The sequence below is a fragment of the Bos taurus genome, chromosome X (genome assembly GCF_002263795.3).
Source record: "Bos taurus isolate L1 Dominette 01449 registration number 42190680 breed Hereford chromosome X, ARS-UCD2.0, whole genome shotgun sequence".
Taxonomy (NCBI): Eukaryota; Metazoa; Chordata; class Mammalia; order Artiodactyla; family Bovidae; genus Bos; species Bos taurus.
In genome coordinates this window covers 18,529,883-18,550,525 of record NC_037357.1, presented here as the reverse complement: position 1 = coordinate 18,550,525, position 20,643 = coordinate 18,529,883, and the positions used below count along the sequence as shown (strand labels likewise).

Below are 20,643 nucleotides of genomic sequence, written 5' to 3'. Positions count from 1 at the left end.
AGTCATGTCGGACTCTTTGTGTTTAACAGGTTCTTTTAAATAGTGGGAGAATGGCCAAAGGAATAAAAGCCAAAGGATTCACTAGGCTGGAAATGAGACCAATATACACTAGGTTGGTTGGGAGTGCTCATGCACTCAGTGCTCAGTCCCTCAGTCATGTCGGACTCTTTGTGACCCTATAGACTGTAGCCACTAGGCTCCTCTGTCCATTGGATTCTCAAGGCAAGAATACTGGAGTGGGTTGCTGTGGTTGGGAGATCTGGGATCAGATTAAGGACAAGATATGACGTTCTACATCAGTGTGAACCCTGGCTTGTCACTATCATCTTATGAAATGCATCTCAATAGAGAGGCCAGTTAATCTGGATGAAGCTTGACTAATCTAAAAACTGATATCAAATGACTAAGACAAAGAGTAGAAAATGGTATAGGACAAGAGGGTCTTCAGATTCCTTGGCCAAACTACAGGGCACCTCTTCCCTCACCATCAGTGTGGAAGCTCATTATCCTTTTGGTGTTTGGCAAACATTCTATTAAGGTTACAATAAATGCAAGAGATCTGATGAGGAACTGACCTAGAATATTTTATTCATCTATATAGCTTTAGAAATTAAAAGATGGGAAAAATAGATAATTGAGTATCTCTCATATACAGTCTTAGGATAGGATTCAGAATACAGTCCTATTGCACTGGGAAATAATCTGAAATTATTTTTTTAATCAGAGGGATCTAATAATATCACAAGTTTTTAGGAACTGATAAGGAAATGTGAAAAACAAGAGTGGACTGTTGTAGTCATTTCTGGGTGCCACACTTGAAGGATATTGACAAATTGGAGGTTAATGGCCAGGATGGTAACAAGGCCTGGAAACCATCTCAGAGAAAAAAGACTAGAATGGAAACCTAGAATAGAAAAGATCTGTCTGGACATGGTAGCTGTTGCCAAATATCTGAAAGTCTACACCTATGGGAGAGGTGATGCTGCTGCTCAGTCGCTCAGTCATGTCTGACTCTGTGTGATCCTATGGAACTGTAGCCCACCAGGCTCTTCTGTCCATGGGATTCTCCAGGCAAGAATACTGGAGTGGGTTGCCATGCCCTTCTCCAGGGGAGCTTCCCGATCCAGGGATTAAACCCGAGTCTCCTGCATTGCAGGCTGATTCTTTACCATCTGAGCCACTAGGGTAGAGGTGATAGATAGACTTTGCCTACTTTTGTGGCATTCCCTATGACAAATTAAGACCAAAGAATGGAAGATAGATTTAGTTCAATATCTGGGGGAATTTTTTAATGAGCAGAACATTCAAACAGGTGAAAGGCTCTTTGACTCTCCTTCAGTGAAAATTAAAATAGAAGTGAAGAGTCCCAGGGAGTGCTAGTGGTAAAGAACCCTCCTGCCAATGTATGGGGGCTTCCCAGGTGGTAGCACCTTATACCTCTTACACCTGCCCATGCCAGAGATGTAAGAGATGTGTGTTCGATCCCAGGGTTGGGAAGATCCCCTGGAGGATCCCCTGGAGGAGGGCACAGCAACCCACTTCAGTATTCTTGCCTGGAGAATCCCATGGACAGAGGAGCCTGGCAGGTTACAGTCCATAGGGTCGCAGACTTGACTGGACATGACTGAAGTGACTTAACACGCACACACTCAAGTGAAGAATCCAATAGTGATAAGGGAGCACTGATGCTCTTATCCTTTCCCTCACATTTGTCAGAACTGCATATGAATTTCTAAAACATATTTATCTTCTATTATTTCTTGATTATACAAGTAACAGGTTTGCTATGTGAAAGAAAATGAAAATACAGACAAGCAAAGAGAAACACAAATGAAAACAAAATCATGCATCTTCCACCTCCTAGAAATGTAAACATTTTGGCATATAGCCTTACAGAATTTTTTCTGTTATAGATCCCTATAAAATATATACATATACTTTTAAAAAACATAAATGAGATACCATTAATAAAACTACTTTTTTACTTTACAATACAGTATAAACATTCTTAACAGGTACATCATTCTTAACAGGTACAGAGATTTCCATGGAATGACTCTACTGTATGTAATTTGTTTACCCAAAGTTTCCCAGAGGACATTCTATATAACATTAGTTCTATAAGATGACCCTCAAAAAAATAGGACTTAGGTTAAATAGTTTAAAATGCCCCATACCATATTCCCTTTCTTGGGCTTTCACATGTTAAAGAAATGAATTAACTGAGTTCCCCAAACTTACTTGACCAGAGATTGTCCATGGCCTCCCCCTCCTTTAATTCTTCAGGACACTTACTTATATTTTATAAAACACTCTGATAAGTGCTAGATTAACTGATACTTTAGTGTTAGACTTTAGGTTTCTAGTTTTTTACATAAAACTTTCCATTTTAACCATATTGAAGTATACAATTCAGCATATGCGTGCATGTGCACTCAGTCGTGTCCCACTCTTTGTGACCCCATGGACTGTAGCCTACCAGGCTCCTCTGTCCATGGAATTTTTCAGCAGGAATACTGAAGTGGGTTACCATTTCCTACTCCAGGGGATGTTCCCAGCCCAGGGATCGAACCCATATCTCTTGTGTTTCCTGCACTGGCAGGCAGATTCTTTACCAACAGTGCTACCTGGGAAGCTTATATTCGCAATTACATTCCCACTCTATATTTCCAAAGGTTTTTCATCATCTCAAACAGACATTCTGTACCCATTAAGAATCCTCATTCCCCCTCCCACCAGCCCGTGGTAACCTGTAAACTATTTTCTGTTTCTACAAATTTGTGTAAGTAAGTGGTGACATGCAATATTTATCCTTTTGTGTCTGGCTTATTTCACTTATAATGTTTCCAAGGTTCACCCATGTTGTAGCAAGTGTCAAAACTTCATTCCTTTTTGTGGCTGAATAATAGTTCGTGGTATGGATATACCACATTTTATCCATTCATCTGGTGATGGACTCAAGTTGTTTCAACCTTTTGGCTATCATGAATGAATAATGCTGCAAGGAACACTGGCATACAAGTACCTGTTCAAGGCTTTGTTTTCAAGAAGTGGAATTAATTGGATCATATGATAACTATGAGTTTAATATTTTGAAGAACTGATAAAGTTTTCCACAGTTGCCGTGTCATTTTACATTCCAGTGAGAAAGGTGCAAGGGTTCCATTTCTTTGCATCTTGATCAGTACTTGCTACTTCCTGTCTTTTTTTATTAGAGCCATCCTCATGTATGAAACGGAGAAGGCACTGGCGACCCACTCCAGTACTCTTGCCTGGAAACTCCCATGGACGGAGGAGCCTGGTAGGCTGCAGTCCGTGGGGTCACTAGGAGTCGGACATGACTGAGCGACTTCACTTTCACTTTTCACTTTCGTGCATTGGAGAAGGAAATGGCAACCCGCTCCAGTGTTCTTGCCTGGAGAATCCCAGGGACGGGGGAGCCTGGTGGGCTGCCGTCTATGGGGTCGCACAGAGTCAGACACGACTGACGTGACTTAGCAGCAGTAGCAATAGCATGTATAAAATGGCATCTCTTTGTGGTTTTGATTTGCATTTCCCTAATAACTAATAATGTTGAACATCTTTTCATGTGCTTATTGACCATCTGTATATCTTCTTTGGAGAAATGTCTATTCATAAAGTCCTTTGCCCATATTTTAATTGGGCTTTTTGTTGTTGAGCTATCAGAATTGCTTACATATTCAGGATTAAACCCTTATCAGATATGATTTACAAAATTTTTTTACACTACAGATTGCCTTTTCACTGCCTTGATAATGTTCTTTGATTCACAAAAGTTCTTAATTTTTATAAAGTTCAATTTATTTTTCTTTTGGTGCTATATCTAAGAATCCATTGCTAAATCCAGGGTCATAAATATTTACCCTCTTCTTCTTCTAAGAATTAAATGGTTTTGTTGTTGTTCAGTCACTAAGTTGTGTTCGACTCTTTATGATCCCATGGACTGCAGCACGCCAGGCTTCCCTGTCTTTCATCATCTCCAGGAGTTAGCTCAAACTCGTGTCCATTGAGTCAATGATGCCATCCAACCATTTCATTCTCTGTTCGTGTCCATTGAGTCAATGATGCCATCCAACCATTTCATTCTCTGTTGCCCTCTTCTCCTCCTGCCCTCAATCTTTCCCAGAACCAAGGTCTTTTCCAATGAGTCTGCTCTTTGCATCAGGTGGCCAAAGTGTTGAAGCTTCAGCTTCAGCATCAGTCCTTCCAATGAATACTCAGGGTTGATTTCCTTTAGGATCAACTGGTTTGATCTCCTTGCTGTCCAAGGGACTTTCAAGAGTCTTCTCCAACACCACAATTCAAAAGCAGCAGTTCTTCAGTGCTCAGCCTTCTTTATGGTCCAACTCTCACATATGTACCTGACTACTAGAAAAACCATAGCTTTGACTGTATGGATCTTTGTCACTAAAGTGATGTCTCTGCTTTCTAACATGTTGTCTAGGTTTGTCATAGATTTTCTTCCAAGGAACAAGCATCTTTTAATTTCATGGCTTGCAGTTGCCATCCACAGTGACTTTGGAGCCCAAGAAAATAAAATTTGCCACTGTTTCAATTTTTTCCCCTTCTATTTGCCATGAAGTGAGTGATGGGACCAGATGCTATGGTCTTCATTTTTTGAATGTTGAGTTTTAAGCCAGCTTTTTCACTCTCCTCTTTCACCCTCATTAAGAGGCTCTGAGTTTCTCTTTACTTTCTGCCATTAGAGTGGTATCATATGCATATCTGAAGTTGTTGATATTTCTCCTGGCAATCTTGATTCCAGCTTATGTTTCATCCAGCCTGGCATTTCAAATGGTGTACTCTGCATGTAAGTTAAATAAGCAGGGTGACAATATACAGCCTTGCTGTACGCCTTTCCCAATTTTGTAACCAGTTCATTGTTCTGTGTCTGTTTCTCACTGTTGCTTCTATTCCTGCATACAGGTTTCTCAGGAGACAGGTAAGGTGGTGTGGTATTCCCATCTCTTTAATACTTTTGCAGTTTGTTGTCATCCACAGTCAAAGGCTTTAGCATAGTCAATAAAGCAGAAACAGATGTTTTTCTGGAATTTCCTTGATTTCTCCATGATACAACAGATGTTGGCAATTTGATCTCTGGTTCCTCTGCCTTTTCTAAATCCAGCTTCTACATTTGGAAGTTCTCAGTTTATGTACTGTTGAAGCCTAACTTGAAGGATTTTGAACATTACCTTGCTAGCATGTGAAATTGTACAGTAGTTTAAACATTCTTTGACATTGCCCTTATTTGGGATTGGAATGAAAATGGACCTTTTCCAGTCCTGTGGCCACTGGTGAGTTTTCCAAATTTGCTGGCATATTGAGTGTAACACTTTAACAGTATCATCTTTTAGGATTTGAAATTTCTCAGCTGGAGTTCCATCACCTCCACTAGCTTTGTTCATAGTATTGCTTCCTAAAGCCCACCAGATTTCACACTCCAGGATGTCTGGCTCTAGGTCAGTGACCACATCATCGTGGTTATCTGGGTCATGAAGACCTTTTTTGTACAGCTCTTCTGTGTATTCTTGCCACCTCTTCTTAACATCTTCTGCTTCTGTTAGGTCCATACCATTTCTGTCCTTTATTGTGCCCATCTTTGCATGAAATGTTCCCTTGGTATCTCCAATTTTCTTGAAAAGATCTTTAGATCTTAATATTTAGGTCATTGATCCATTTTGAGTTAATTTTTGTATACGGTATAAGGTAGGAGTCAAATTTCAGTGTTTTGCACATGAATATTCAGTTGTCCCAGCCCAATGTGTTAAAAATGTTAGGTTTTCCAAAGTGACAAATAATGTTACAGTCAACATCTATTTCAACTTGTCCTATATATTCTCCTAAGAAAAATTCCTAGAAGAGTTGCTATATCAAAAGATGTACACATTTTGGGGCTTCCCTGGTGGCTCAGTGGTAAAGAATCTGCTTGCCAACGCAAGAGATACAGGTTCGATCCCTGGTCCTGGAATATCCCACATGCCACAGGACAACTAATCTGTGCACCACAACTACTGAGCCTGTGCTATAGAGCTCAGGAGCTGCAGCTACTGAAACCTGAATGCCCTAGAGCCTGTGCTCAGCAACAGAAGTCACCACAATGAGAAGCCTGTGCACTTCAACTGGAGAAAAGCCACCCCTCGCCACAACTAGAGAAAAGCCTGTGCAGCAACAAAGACCCAGCACAGCCAAATGAATAAAAAAATTTTAAAGATGTACACATTTTGAAGGTTTTTGATACATACTAAACTTCCTCTAGAAAGGACATTAGGAATCCACCCCAGTGAATTCATATACCACTTTCCCCATGCTCTCAACAGCTTTGTTTATTACACAAGTTTTTAAAACCTTGGATAATCAGTGTGGCATGAGGATGTATTCTAAATCAAGTTTAAGGGAATTTTAGCTGAATGTCCCTTGACAGCCCTAACATGCTAGCCTTAGCAGTTTTCTCTCCAAAGACCTCACTCACACTTATAAAAATACTATAGAAGAATATGACAATGTAAACCACTGCAGAGTTTCATATGTCTAGTTAAGAAAGCAAACTATTGATGGACACCTAGGGTAAATCAATTTTCCTTCACTAAATTAAAAAAAATAAAGAAAGCAAACTAAACCTTTCCTCCCAGAAAAGTGGGACTAGAAATGAAAAGTACAGTGAGGTTCCTCTCCTGGATAATGTGATTTCAAAATATTTCTTTCCTCAGCACAAAGTCACGAACCAGCTGTTTGCGACTTTCAAATATGTCCTTTTTCATTTGTGTTCATTGGAGAGTTACCAAACATGAATCATGCTAAGAAATCAACTAAACTACAATAAAGGGAGAAATTTTTCTTATAGCCATACAATAATTATCAAGGAAAAAGAAAAGGCTATTTTGCTGGTTATCTGCTTTTTAGTACTTGTTGAGCACTTCCAAATGTGTATTGGGATAGAATTTTTATAGTTGATATTGCTTTTGGCCCTGTCTCCTTTGCTACTCTGAAAAAAATATACAAACTGTATCTCTTTTTTTTTTTGTCTCAAGCTGTAGTTATAGTAGAAAGAAAACTTTATGGTGAGTGTTTTGTCAGTGGAACTTGTTATTAATATGGAACTCTTGAGAGGATCATTTTTCCACACAAAACAAGAAATCAAGGGGGAATTAGCTTTCCACATTTCATCATAAAGCATGCATAATTCATAGATGAGAAGAAACTATTGATGAGGCTAAACAGAATGAATTTCTTATTGCCAGAAAGAATCAAAATATTAGGTAAAAAGCTGTCTAATTTCCTAAATATTTTTTTAAAGCCTTTTGGAGTTTAATGTCATCATGACTTTTGCTGTCATGCTAGCAAAGATGAAGGCAGATGTTTTTACAGAATCAGTAAAATTTTAAGAGGCAGAAGGGATCTGAGAAATATCTAATCCAACTCTGTTTTACATATTGGAAATATGAAACACAGACAGGTGACGTGACCTCCCCGAAGGCATACAGTGCCAGTGATAGAGCTGGAGCTGCAAGTCAGGCTTTCTGACTCCTGTGCTCACTAATAATGGAGACTGGTCAGTCAACTAAAAGGTCGATGGGAACCAGTGTTATCAATTTACTTTTGTCGGTGATGCCACAGAGATCTCCAATTTCATACTATAGCTTATTGGTCAATTCATAGGATTCCGTTAATAACTGTATCAACTTAACACATTTCTTCTGAAAGACTATGTCTCCCACTATTAAGAAAGTTGAGCAAGTTTCTAACATTCTATATGATGTGTGAGTCTTTTCACCTATACCTTATGGACATTTGTAAAAATTAATCTTATTTACTCTCAGGTTAAGAAGCACATTTTAAGAAATCTGTGAGATATCATGGAACTTAAGGGAAAGAAAGCTACCTTTTCACCAGAATAACTTATTATTCCCTTGCCTTTTTTAAATGTAGAATTTCAACTATCTGAGAGTAAAGTCTATGTATATGATAGATTTTCAAGCTCAACTTTCTAAGATTTAAAATATTTAAAAGCACTTCAGGCAAATTGTAATTAGTTTTCTCCATAGATATCCAAAGTACCATACATGCATTTTCATCATGGATATTTATATACAGTTGCTTCCAGGTGAATTTCAAAAATTCATTTAGAAGATGAGATTAAATATGCTGTAGTGGGAGTACTAATAATTCAGAGAGCAGGAACAAAGATTAATGCAGAATTAGAATCTTAACTCATGTGCTTTTAATAGCTCATTTGATTTGCCTCAATTCTAAAGAGCCAGTGAAACAGGCCACAGAGATACAAACCCCACACCCCTTTTTAATGTAAGAACTTTCTAATACTGAGAACTGTCCATCAATAGAATGAACTGGCTGGCCTGTGAGGGATTCAGTCAATCACTTTGAAATCACAAGATTTTAAACTAAAGCTAAAAGACAACCTGTCTGGAATTCTTAAAAGGATTCCTGCATTGAGAGGTAGATTAAAAGACTTCTAAACTCCTTTAAACCACTAGACCATTCAGGTATGACCTAAATCAAATCCCTTACGATTATACAGTGCAAGTGACAAATAGATTCAAGGGATTAGTTCTGATAGGCAGAGTGCCTGAGGAACTATGGACAGAGGTTCATAATATTGTACAGGAGGCTGTGATCAAAACCATCCCCAAGAAAAAGAAATACAAAAAGGCAAAATGGTTGTCTGAGGAGGCCTTACAAAATAGCTGTGAAAAGAACAGAAGCAAACGGCAAAGGAGAAAAGGAAAGATATATCCATTTGAATGTAGATTTCCAAAGACTAGCAAGGAGAGATAAGAAAGCCTTCCTCAGTGATCAAGGCAAAGAAATAGAGGAAAAGAATAGCATGGGAAAGACTAGAGATCTCAAGAAAATTAGAGATACCAAGGGAACATTTCATGCAAAGATGGGCTCAATAAAGGACAGAAACAGTATGGACCTAACAGAGGCAGATGTTAAGAAGAGGTGGCAAGAATACACAGAAGAACTATACAAAAAAGATCTTAGTGACCCAGACAACCACGAGGGTGTGATCACTCATCTAGAGGCAGACATCCTGGAGTGCAAGGTCAAGTAGTCCTTAGGAAGCACCACTATGGACAAAGTTAGTGGATGTGATGTGATTCCAGTTGAGCTATTTCAAATCCTAAAAGAAGATTTTGTGAAAGTGCTGCACTCAATATGCCAGCAAATTTGGAAAACTCAGCAGTGGCCACAGGACTGGAAAAGGTCCGTTTTCATTCCAATCCCAAAGAAAGGCAATGCCAAAGAACATTCAAACTACTGCACAGTTGCACTCATCTCACACACTAGCAAAGTAATGCTCAAAATTTTCCAAGCTAAGCTTCAACAGTATGTGAACCAAGAAATTCCAGATGTTCAAGCTGGATTTAGAAAAGGCAGAGGAACCAGAGATTCGAATTGCCAACATCCGTTGGATAATAGAGAAAAACAAAAGAATTCCAGAAAAACATCTACTTCTGCTTTATTGACTATGCTAAAGCTTTTGACTGTGTGGATCACAACAAACTATGGAAAATACTTCAAGAGATAGGAATACCAGACCACCTTACCTGCCTCCTGAGAAACGTGTATGCAGGTCAAGAAGCAATAGTTAGAACCAGACATGGAACAACAGACTGGTTCCAAATTGGGAAAGGAGTACAGCAAGGCTGTATATTGTCACCCTGCTTATTTAATGTATATGCAGAGAACATCATGCGAAATGCCAGGCTGGATGAAGCACAAGCTGGAATCAAGATTGCCGGGAGAAATATCAATCATCTCAGATATGTAGATTACACCACACTTATGGTAGAAAGCAAAGATGAACTAAAGAAAGAGCCTCTTGATGAAGGTGAAAGAGGAGAGTGAAAAAGTTGGCTTAAAATTCAACATTCAAAAAATGAAGATCCTGGCATCTGGTCCCATCATTTCATGGCAAATAGATGGGGAAACAATGGAAACAGTGACAGATGTTATTTTCTTGGGCTCCAAAATCACTGCAGATAGTGACTGCAACCATGAAATTTAAAGATGCTTGCTCCTTGGAAGAAAAGCTATGACCAACCTAGGTAGCATATTAAAAAGCAGAGACATTACTTTGCAGACAAAGGTCCGTCTAGTTAAAGCTATGGTTTTTCCTATAGTCATGCATGGATGTGAAAGTTGGACTATAAAGAAATCTGAGTGCCAAAGAATTGATGCTTTTGAATTGTGGTGTTGGAGAAGACTCTTGAGAGTCCCTTGGACTGCAAGGAGATCCAACCAGTCCATCCTAAAGGAAATCAGTCCTGAATGTTCATTGGAAGGAGTGATGCTGAAGCTGAGACTCTAATACTTTGGCCACCTGATGCGAAGTGCTGACTCATTGGAAAAGACCCTGATGCTGGGAAGGATGGAAGGCGGGAGGAGAAGAGGATGACAGAGGATGAGATGGTTGAATGGCATTACCGACTCGATAGACATGAGTTTGAGCAAGCTCTGGGAGTTGGTGATGGACAAGAAAGCCTTGCATGCTGCGGTTCATGGGGTCACAAAGAGTTGGACATGACTGAGTGACTGAACTGAAACTGCTTTAAGTTCTAAGATTCTGTGATTTCACTATTGTCTTTCTCTCCTACTTTTATAGTACAGAGATCTTTTCATATGTGTATTTATGGTCATACTATCTTAGACTACCTTGTATCATTATTTTCACACTTATCCTGCTTGACAATAGGAAAGGTATCTCACTCATTTTCATATACAGTTTTAAGTATAGTTTGTGTACACAGAAAATATTCAATACTTATTGAATATACTTGATATTGCAAACTCGATTAGTTTATTTAGTCATTAAAAATTTGAAGAACCATATCTTTTTCCTGATCTGAGAATCTAACTTATTATTGCAATGAGCTTTCATGTTAGGATAAACTTGAGTGCTGCTCTTTTAGAAGATTATAAGTAAAATAGGAATATGTGATTGAACATGAACACATTTAAGGATTAAAAATGATGCTTTTAAAATATTTGAAAAACATATTTCTACTTTTATTTATCCTCTTACTGACAATGTGAAAACTAGCATATTTATATTTATAATATATATTTATAATATATTTAAATATATTATATATATTATATTTATACACTAATATTTATTTATAATTTATATATTATTTAAATGTTAAAATTAAAATATTATTTATAAATTATATTAAATATTACAATTACAATTACAATTTATAAATTTATATTTATATAAATATATATTTATAATTATATATTTATATATAAATATATATTTATAATTATATATATATATAAAAATGTATAGGAAGACATACAAACACATGTACAATATGATCACCTCTTGTTCTTACACTTTTAAAGATGAGTTATAAGATAGGTGATTTAAAAAACTAATTTAAAAAATTGGAACAATAAAAAATTCCAAAACCATCCTGTTGTGGGTTGAATCATGTCCACAGAAAGATAATGGTGAAGTTCTAACTCCCTAACTCCCTGCGCCTCTTAATGTGACCTTATTTGAAAATAGGGTCCCTACAGATATAATCCATTTCTATTATTTTGGGCTACCCAGTTTGTGGTACTGTGTTATTATAGCCCTAAGAAACCAGTACATGTCCTTCTCTGTGGAAAATTGGTATGGCAGTTCCTCGGCATGTTTAGAATTACAAAACATAGTCTTATTATAATTTTTAAAACTTAACTACAAAATATCTCATGTAAAACTTAGAATTGCTTTGATCTGAAAATTAATAAATGGAAAATCATTTAAGAAATGGAGCCTCCCAATATACAAGTTCAAAGGTCCTCAATTCTGAGCATATTATAGTGAGTTGTGGCACCCTAGGATTCAACTAAAACAATAAAAACTAAGAAAATAGAGTGAAAGAAATTGTCTGAGTTGAAAAAAAGTGTATTAGGATGAGATAGTCAAGATCACCAAGATTTCTGGGTGAAAGTTCCTCACACAGTGTGTTACAGTCTCACCCCCATTGCTTACTTTCTCTATCCTTAGTCTTTGATCATTCTGAAAAACTCTTTTTTTTTTTTTTTTTGGCTGAAGTGTCAAATAATGCATGGGGACCTTTTTTTGGTCAATATATAATTTCAGCAAGTAACATCACTGGAATCATACCTCATTCTGTGAGAGCCCCCTTATATGTTCACAACTCATCAACTAATGTCTGGCAAGAAGGTAAATAACAAAGGCAATATTCATAGTTCACGTGTCCTTAGTCGATTTGTAGAATCCTATCCCAGCTTCAGGATGATCCCAGTCATCTCAGAAATATTCAGTTTCATTTATCCATAGGTGAATAGAATCTGCCCTTCCCCCAACACAGACACAATATATATCCATTCTAATCAATTCCATCAGGGCCATTGACAAAAGGTTCTTGATGCCTATCTTTTTCCCACGTGGGATATGCGTACATCAGATTTCAATCATTCTGATTATTTCTAATGACAAAGAAAAACATTTAATAAATATTTTAGATAGCCATTTCTACCTTCATTAGCTGAGGAAATTTAAACCAATTCTCAACTTCATTTCATGAAGATATAACACATTTCTATTTTTCAAAATGCTAATACTAGCCCCAATTACTTAGAGCACTTACTTTAGATTTAAAATTTTTAACAGATGATTTTTCTTATTTAAAAGATCCTTAAGACTTTTGAAGAGAAAATTGGGTTTTAAACAAATCTTTATAACCCTTTGGGAATAACTGGAAGCACATGATTCTTGCAGAAAAGCCCTAACATATTAAGCCCGTTAGACAATTTACTCAATTTAATCAAATCAGTAGTCATGATGATGAATACAAGGTAATTCATAGAATGCAAAAGACCACAATTTATCCACATTGTCTTTTTTCACACTTAATTAGAATACAAAATTGATCAGGGATAATCAGGTTAAGTACAAATTGAGTGAGGCCCCAATTACATATAATTTTCTTGCTAGTCAATTAGCTTCCATTCATCTTGCCTCCCCTACATATTTCTTCGCAACAAATTAAACATCCAAGGATTCATGTGAAAAATTGGCAATCCTTGGATCAGTACAGTATAACTAGCTTAGTTTTTAAAACTGCTTTTGATAGATGATTTTTCTTTACAGAATGGAAACTAGCAATTACTGAAAATATTAAAAAAAACTAGCATAAATATTCAGCACATAATTTTCAAAATCATTTTACCTGTTGATTAATGGAACAATTATATTTCATTAGAATGTAAATTTTATTTATTTTTTATTCACATAAATAGAGCTCTCAATTTTTTTTTTTTTTTAAAGTCAAGGCGCAGGATGTTTCTATATATTAGCAACCTGAAGATGTATGATTGTATCTTCAAGATACATCTTGTTTGGAAAATATCTTTGAAAGTATTACTATGTTGCCTTTTTTTTAATTAAATTTATTTTAATCAGAGGCTAATTACTTTACAATATTGTATTGGTTTTGCCATACATCAACATGAATCACTACGTTGCTTTTAAGAGCATACACAGGAATTAGACATGCAAGTTCTGTAAACAGAATTTTAGGAAATTGAGAAAAAAAGATAAATAAGAAATAGTCAGTTATATCACAGACAATTCTGTTACTGATCCAACATGTGTATGAGTGTGAGAGAGAGATCAAGCAAGTGAGTGCATGTGTGTTTCTCCACTGGGGAGAAAGTCTTGGGATGAGTGAATCATTTAGTTGAAAGTTCATCAATTACAATGGAGAACTAGAATCAGAAGGCAACACAGGAGAGTTTGTGACAGTGCTGATTTTCGCTGGTGAATTGAGATGATCCTGCACTACTGTTGTTTCTATCAAGAACATCTGAGGATAGATTAGGAAAAGAAAATGCCACTCATTGATAACAGAATTCAAGAGATCTCTGCGCTTTGTGTACAAATGAATGCAAAATGAACAAGGGATTGGCACTGGTTACAGGAGCAGTTTCATAAGAGGAGTGAAACAAAACCAACAGTAATGATAATAAAAATCCCTTCTCTGTATTTTCCATTTTGATTATTAAAAGTTGCTTTCTTGGCACACTTTTAAATCATATGCTCAGCCTAAAAAAGTACACAAAAATCCAAGGTAGAAAAGATGGGCAGATGACTCTTTCCCAAGCTTGCATTTTTATGTGTTAATATTTCTCTAATACCTCTTAATCTAACGCCAAAAGCCCACTTCTAAAAATGTGTCTACCATATACTAAGTGTTGGGTAGAAGAACTAAAGTTAACAGTATCCATTTGGGATAGTCATTTTATAAAACTTATTAAAAATATTTCATAATATACCACACTTTTGAATATGTACAATAGCCAAAGTAGACTGAAAAACCAAAAGTGGCCAATGAATGCTCAAAGTCTCATGTTAATACTTACCAAACATTCCTATCAAACACTGGGATTAGTATCAGAAGAAAGCATGTTGGTTGTGTCTTGGAAAATTCTCTCTGAATGGTGTTGAGATGTCATTTCACCTATGACAAAGAATGCACATCAAGGTAGATATATTTTATCTAATGTGTTTATTATGCTTTCAACTGCAAAAGTAAAACTTTTCATTGCAATTAATTTATAAAAGAAAAACAAAAGGAAAAATTTTTACATTGCAATTATCCAGAGATCACTGTTTTCAGTAGTTCCTGAATATGTGTGTATACGTGATTGCTTTTTTTAAACAAAATTGGATTTGCACTTTAAATAATGTGATATGTAATCTACTTTTTTATGATTATAATTTTTCTCATTATTAACTAAATTCTACATGTGTTTATAAAGCTATGTATTAAGGACATATCATAATTTAACCTCATTCCTTATTTTAAAACTTCAAGTTATTGCTATCCTTATTTTGCTAAACATACACAATGAACTAAGTAGATGGATTTTTTTGTAGCATACAATGAACAAATATATTTTTTCAATACTATGGAAAGCATTTAATCACAGAAAACTGCATTGTCAAAACCTTGACTTTGAAGAAAGTGTTACACATTAACATGATAACCAGGTCTGAATGTGAGTAAAACTGATGATCAAGTTTATAACTTATTGTGTGTGTTTAGTCACTAAGTTGTGTCTGACCTTTTTGTGACCGCATGGACTGTAGCCCGCCAGGCTCCTCTGTCCATGGGATTTCCCAGGCAAGAATATTGGAGTGGGTTGCCACGTCCTTCTCCAGGGGAAATTCCTGACCCAGAGATCGAACACATGTCTCCTGTATTGGCCAGTGGATTCTTTACTGCTGAGCCACTAGGGAAGCCATTCTCTTCTAAGTCTTAGAACATAATGAGAACACACTGAGTTTGTTATGTTGTTAGGAAGACTGCCACTAATTTATGCCAAATGCATGGAACACTGAAATCCATTTAAGTTTCCTTTTCTCTAGTTTTACGTTCCTCCTTCTTCCTTTACCTCTCCCCTTCCATTTCCTCTTCTTTCTCCTTCTTCTTTCCCATGTTAATAGATTTTTCACAAATATACATTTTTAAGTTTACTCTCTTTCCCATTTATCCATTTCCCCTCCCTATTATAGTTAAACTTTGTACTAAGCCTATAATTCAGTAGTTATATCAAGAAAAAAAAAGGAAATAAATAGCTTAGTGAGTCAGGGATGAGAAATGGGATCCAGGACTGCAGGAGTTTAAAAAAAAAAACACAAAACTGCTGTTCTTTCCCTATCCTTTTATTACTGAGTAGGTGGGTCATTTTCCATATATTTAACCAAAAATAGCCCACATAAACAAGTTAATCATCAAATGACATACACATTAGTATATATTTTTTAGTGTTGTAAGTGGATCTAATTTGTGTCAACTTATTCATACGATATTAATGTGTATGTGTGGTGGCAGGGCAGCGCAGGGGTTGAGATTCAGCAGAATACTTGATAACTGACTCAGTCTGTTTATTCATTCCCCTTCTTGTTTCAGAAGGTATTTAAGGCAACTAGTTGACTAAACTGGAACTGAGGTTTTCAATTCACATTTATATGGCACTTGATAGCTCTCAAAATGTCTTTACATATAGTTTCATTTAAGTAAGACAAATGGCCTCTAGTAATTAATCAAATATATTTTAAATAACTAAATCCTTTTAAATGAATTTATGTATAATACTTGATTTTATATGATATCTTGTAAAAATAATAAGTTATTTCTGTTGGCAGATAAAAGTACCTTTTCCTTTTAATGGGCCAAGGACACTTGATCTAATAGTACTGGCGGCACTTTGACTTCTTCTAAAATAAAATTATCATAATCATTATAAGAAAACATTTGAATAAGATCAGCTGTGACTATTTCATTATAACAGATCTAAAGATATACACTAAAAGAGAACTTTATATAGTATCCCACAATACATGATTTCATTGTTTGTCTCTAAATGTAGGTAAAAACAGGAAAGCCTCAGGACAGCAAACTGACTTGTAATTTATAAGGATTCAGGATTTTCCCAAGTTGTGGGGGGAAAAGCTAGAAGGACACACAGTCCTGGCTCTGACCTGCCTTGAGTCCAGGTGAAAATCATGGATGAATAAGAGGGTATGGTTGTTAAAAGTTCATTTAAGAGTTAACTCTGATCCTTATGAACAAGCTGAGTCAGAGGAAAACTATGTCAGACAGTCTTAATGAATTACTGATTCTTCATATGTTCACATGTTCTCACATGTTCTTAGTCACTTGATTCATTTCAATAACACAAAATGATAAAACAAAACAATGGCATTGACATTACTTTTTCGGTTGTCATGGAAACTGGATCTATATATATTTTTTGGGGGGGTGCTGTACCTTGTGGCTTTCAGGATCTTAGTTTCCCAGCCAGGGATTGAACTCGGTGTAATTTCTTTTAAGTTTTCCCAAATTCTTGTTTTATAAGCAATTTAGTATTTTCATACAATAGAAACTTACATTGTAAATCATTGCATAGGACTAGGAATAGGACTTGGAGGCAAGCCAGTGCATCTCACACAAGTTTGTAGTGATGGAGAAAAACATTGCTAACACCGAATTGGAACAGAGGTTTTAAAACCACCACTTTTCTCAGAAAGCAGATCAGTGGTTTCCCAGAGTGGGTGGAGGTAGTGGGGAAGGAGATCAAGTGCAAAAGATCATGAGGAAACTGTTTAGAGTGTGAAAATTGTTCTATATCTTGATTATGGTTACAGTTACAAGATTGTACACAATTACCAAAATTAATCAAATCATGTACCTAAAAGTTGGTGACTTTTGTAATACGTAGATAATAGTTTAAGAAACGAAAAGGAAGGGAGAACTATCATTTAGAATCAGACATACTATAGCAAAATATATCCCTCAAAAGTGAAACATTTAAGTCTTACAAATATTTCAAGGCACACAGACTTTTAGACACTCCTTTCTTACCTTGCCAGTCACCTCGGTGAGGGAAACTGCTGCAGATGCTGGAATTAAATCAGTGCAGTTTGCAGAGGATGGTTTCTGTACCTCGTTGTTCTTCTGTATAAGCAGAAAGCAGTGAACAACTGTAGCACCTATTGCTTACTTATCAAATACTGAGGGTGACAGATATGGCATGGGGAAGGGAATCCTTACTGCATTAGTGGTTGTACCGTGGAGCTCTCATCATCTTAAAGCAAGCAGGAAACCCAAGATTCACTTCAATAAGCAAAGGAAACTTGCTTTGGGGAAAGAGAGCTACATACCTGGTGAGGGGTTTCCCTCACACTTCCAAAAAGACCTAGAATGTGGGTACTCAACATTGAGCAATACTTAATATATACACAAATCCTAAATTTCAATCTTTCTCTTTGGATTTGACCCGTGCTTTATTATCAAAAACTACAGTACTTGTCCAGGAAAGGATCAAAGAAGATTTGGTTAAAACTAAGATACAAATGGGACAGCAAAAATAAACAGCTATAAAAATGTTTATAGATTTTTTTTACATGGACAAAATCAGGACTGCACAATTCAGGACTTTAAAATATGCCCTTTTCTTTTCCAAGACACAAGTAAAGTTATATTACATGTTTCTTTCTTCCTCCTAACACACTTGGAGATTTACTCACTCACTCATACCAACACTTAAAGTAATTAGAACTGAGTTAGTTAAAGGACTCTAACAGCCTCTAAAAATTGTTTTAGTAACAAAACATGAAAAATGACAGCCTCCAGAGGTTATCTATTCATTCTTCAGGTGCTATGCTGTGATAAGTTGCTTCAATCGTGTCTCTGTGACCCTATGGAGCCTACCAGGCTCTTTTGTCCATGGAATTTTCCAGACAAGAGTACTGGAGTGGGTTGCCATTGCCTTCTTCCAAAAGTTAGCAGCCCTTATCAATGTGTAGTGAGGTTCGTAGCAATTTGTTTTGTCTTTCTCTGTTGTTGTTGTTGTTCAGTCACTCAGTCATGTCTGACTCTTTGCGACCCCATGGACTGAAGCACGCCAGGCTTCCCTGACCTTCACCAAATCCCGGAGCTTGCTCAAACCCATGTCCATTGAATCAGTGATGCCATCCAACCATCTCATCCTCTATTGTCCCCTTCTCCTCTTGCCTTCAATCTTCCCCAGCATCAGGGTCTTTTCTAGTGAGTCAGCTCTTTGCATCAGGTGGCCAAAGTACTGGAGCTTCAGCTTCAGCATCAGTCCTTTTAATGAATATTCAGGACTGATTTCCTTTAGGATTGACTGGTTTGATCTCCTTGCAGTCCAAGGGACTTTCAAGAATCTTCTCCAACACCACAGCTCAAAAGCATCAATTCTTTGGCATTCAGTCTTTTTTATGGTTCAACTCTCACATCCATACATGACTACCAGAAAAACCATAGCTTTGACTATATGGGCCTTTGTCGGTAAAGTAATGTCTCTATTTTTTAATACACTGTCTACGTTGGTCATAGCTTTTCTTCCAAGAAGCAAGTGTCTTTTAATGTCTTTCTCTGTACTTTACCATATTGTTTGACCTTTTTATAGTGTGTGTTTTTCACATAAATAGTTACTTTAAAAATAACCCACATATGGAAAGACATCCTGTGTTTGTGGATTAAAAGACAATACTGTTAAAAAGGCAATGCTACCCAAAGTGATCTACAGATGCAAGGTAATGCCTATCAAAACCTCAATGACATTTTTTGAAGAAATATAAAAACGATCTTGAGAAAGAAGAATAAACTTTGGAGGACTCACATTACCTGATTTCAAAAGTCACTACACAAAGCTACAGTAATTAAAACAGTGTGGTTCTGGCATGAGGAGAGGCATACAGACCAATGAAATAGAATAGAGAGAGCCTAAAAAAAATCCCTTGGATATATGGTCAATTGATTTTCAAAAGGATGTCAACACCATTCAAAGGGGGAAAGAATGATCTTTTCAGTAAATAGTGCTTGGAAAACTGAACATCCATATACAAAAGAATGAAGTTGAACTCTTTCTTACACTATATACAAAAATTAACTCAAAATGGACCAAAGACCTAAACATAAAACTATAAAACTCTTTGAAGAAAACATAGGGCAAAAGCTTAGTGTCATTGGACTTAGTGTCATTGGACTTAGTCATTGGCAATGATTTTTTGGATACGACACCAAAAGCATAGGTAACAAATGAGAAAAAATAGGGCAAAATCTTTGTGCCATTTGGCAATGATTTTTTGGATATGATACCAAAAAGCAGAAGGAATCATATGAACAAAGGTTTAGAGGAGAGAAAGAATATGCAGATTGGAGAATAGTGAGACTAGCTTGGCTGGATAAGAATTTGCACTATAAACAAGAAAGAAACCTGGAGTGGTAAGAGAGCATCAGATTTATAGAATCTTAAATAATTGAAGATTTTGAATTTAATGAGTTTGGGCAGAATAGCATAGTTGTTAGGACCTCAGATTCTGGAGCCAAACAGAATTGAGCCAAATCCCAGCTCTATAACTTACTACCTGTGTGACCTTAGGCAAACAGCTTAACCTGAGCCTCAGTTTCTTGATCCTATGAAGATGATAATGCGAATAATAAGGATAATGAGGTGGTTATACAGTTCCTGTTAAAAGGTCTGGCACATAGTAAGTGCTCAATACAGCCTATCTCTTCTTATTAGTACTCAAAAGGTAATGGGAAGCATTCTAACTTTTTACACAGGAGAGAAAAAGGTGAAATAATGTTGATTTTTTAAAAAGCTACTTTGGTGTTGATTGTGGAAGTCAGACTAAACTAGCAGAGGTAGGAAATCTATTAGAATATAATTAGAATATTATTACTGTAATCTAGACCCAAGGGACAGAAGAAAGTAGTAATGGGAACAGAGAAGATATTGTCAAGGAAGAATTAATAGGATTAGATGCTTAATAGGATACAGTCGAAAAATAAGGAAGAACTGAAGATGAACCTATAGCTCTGAGTCTTAAAACTGGGAGACTATTTGATGCCATTATGGAAAATGAGGGAAATTGGGAAAGGAAGTTTAAGAAGTTAATCAGTCTTTTAAAATAATGGAATCACATTTCAACAAAATGTAATTGTTAGTATAGTTCTTCCATTTAACATTTATTTAGATGCTTTTGTATAGTGAGAAGCTCAAAGTATTTTGTAATTCACTCAATTCACAAGTAAAGAGTAA

At 36.3% G+C, this 20,643-nt stretch overlaps 1 protein-coding gene across 2 annotated transcripts in view; it reads right to left on the bottom strand.

Moving 5' to 3' along the window:
• LOC112445080 (P2R1A-PPP2R2A-interacting phosphatase regulator 1) overlaps window positions 1–20,643 on the bottom strand; it is a 67,456-nt gene that overhangs the window by 11,652 nt on the left and 35,161 nt on the right. Inside the window, exons 4-6 of one of the 2 annotated variants that reach the window (XM_024988621.2) lie at window positions 17,436–17,528; window positions 16,227–16,288; window positions 14,428–14,525 (exon numbers count right to left, since the gene is read on the bottom strand). In XM_024988621.2, the coding sequence (XP_024844389.1) occupies window positions 16,259–16,288; window positions 17,436–17,528 (123 nt within the window). In that variant the 3' untranslated portion in view covers window positions 14,428–14,525; window positions 16,227–16,258. The remainder of the gene's footprint in view (window positions 1–14,427; window positions 14,526–16,226; window positions 16,289–17,435; window positions 17,529–20,643) is intronic. The other variant, XM_024988622.2, reaches the window with a different exon arrangement.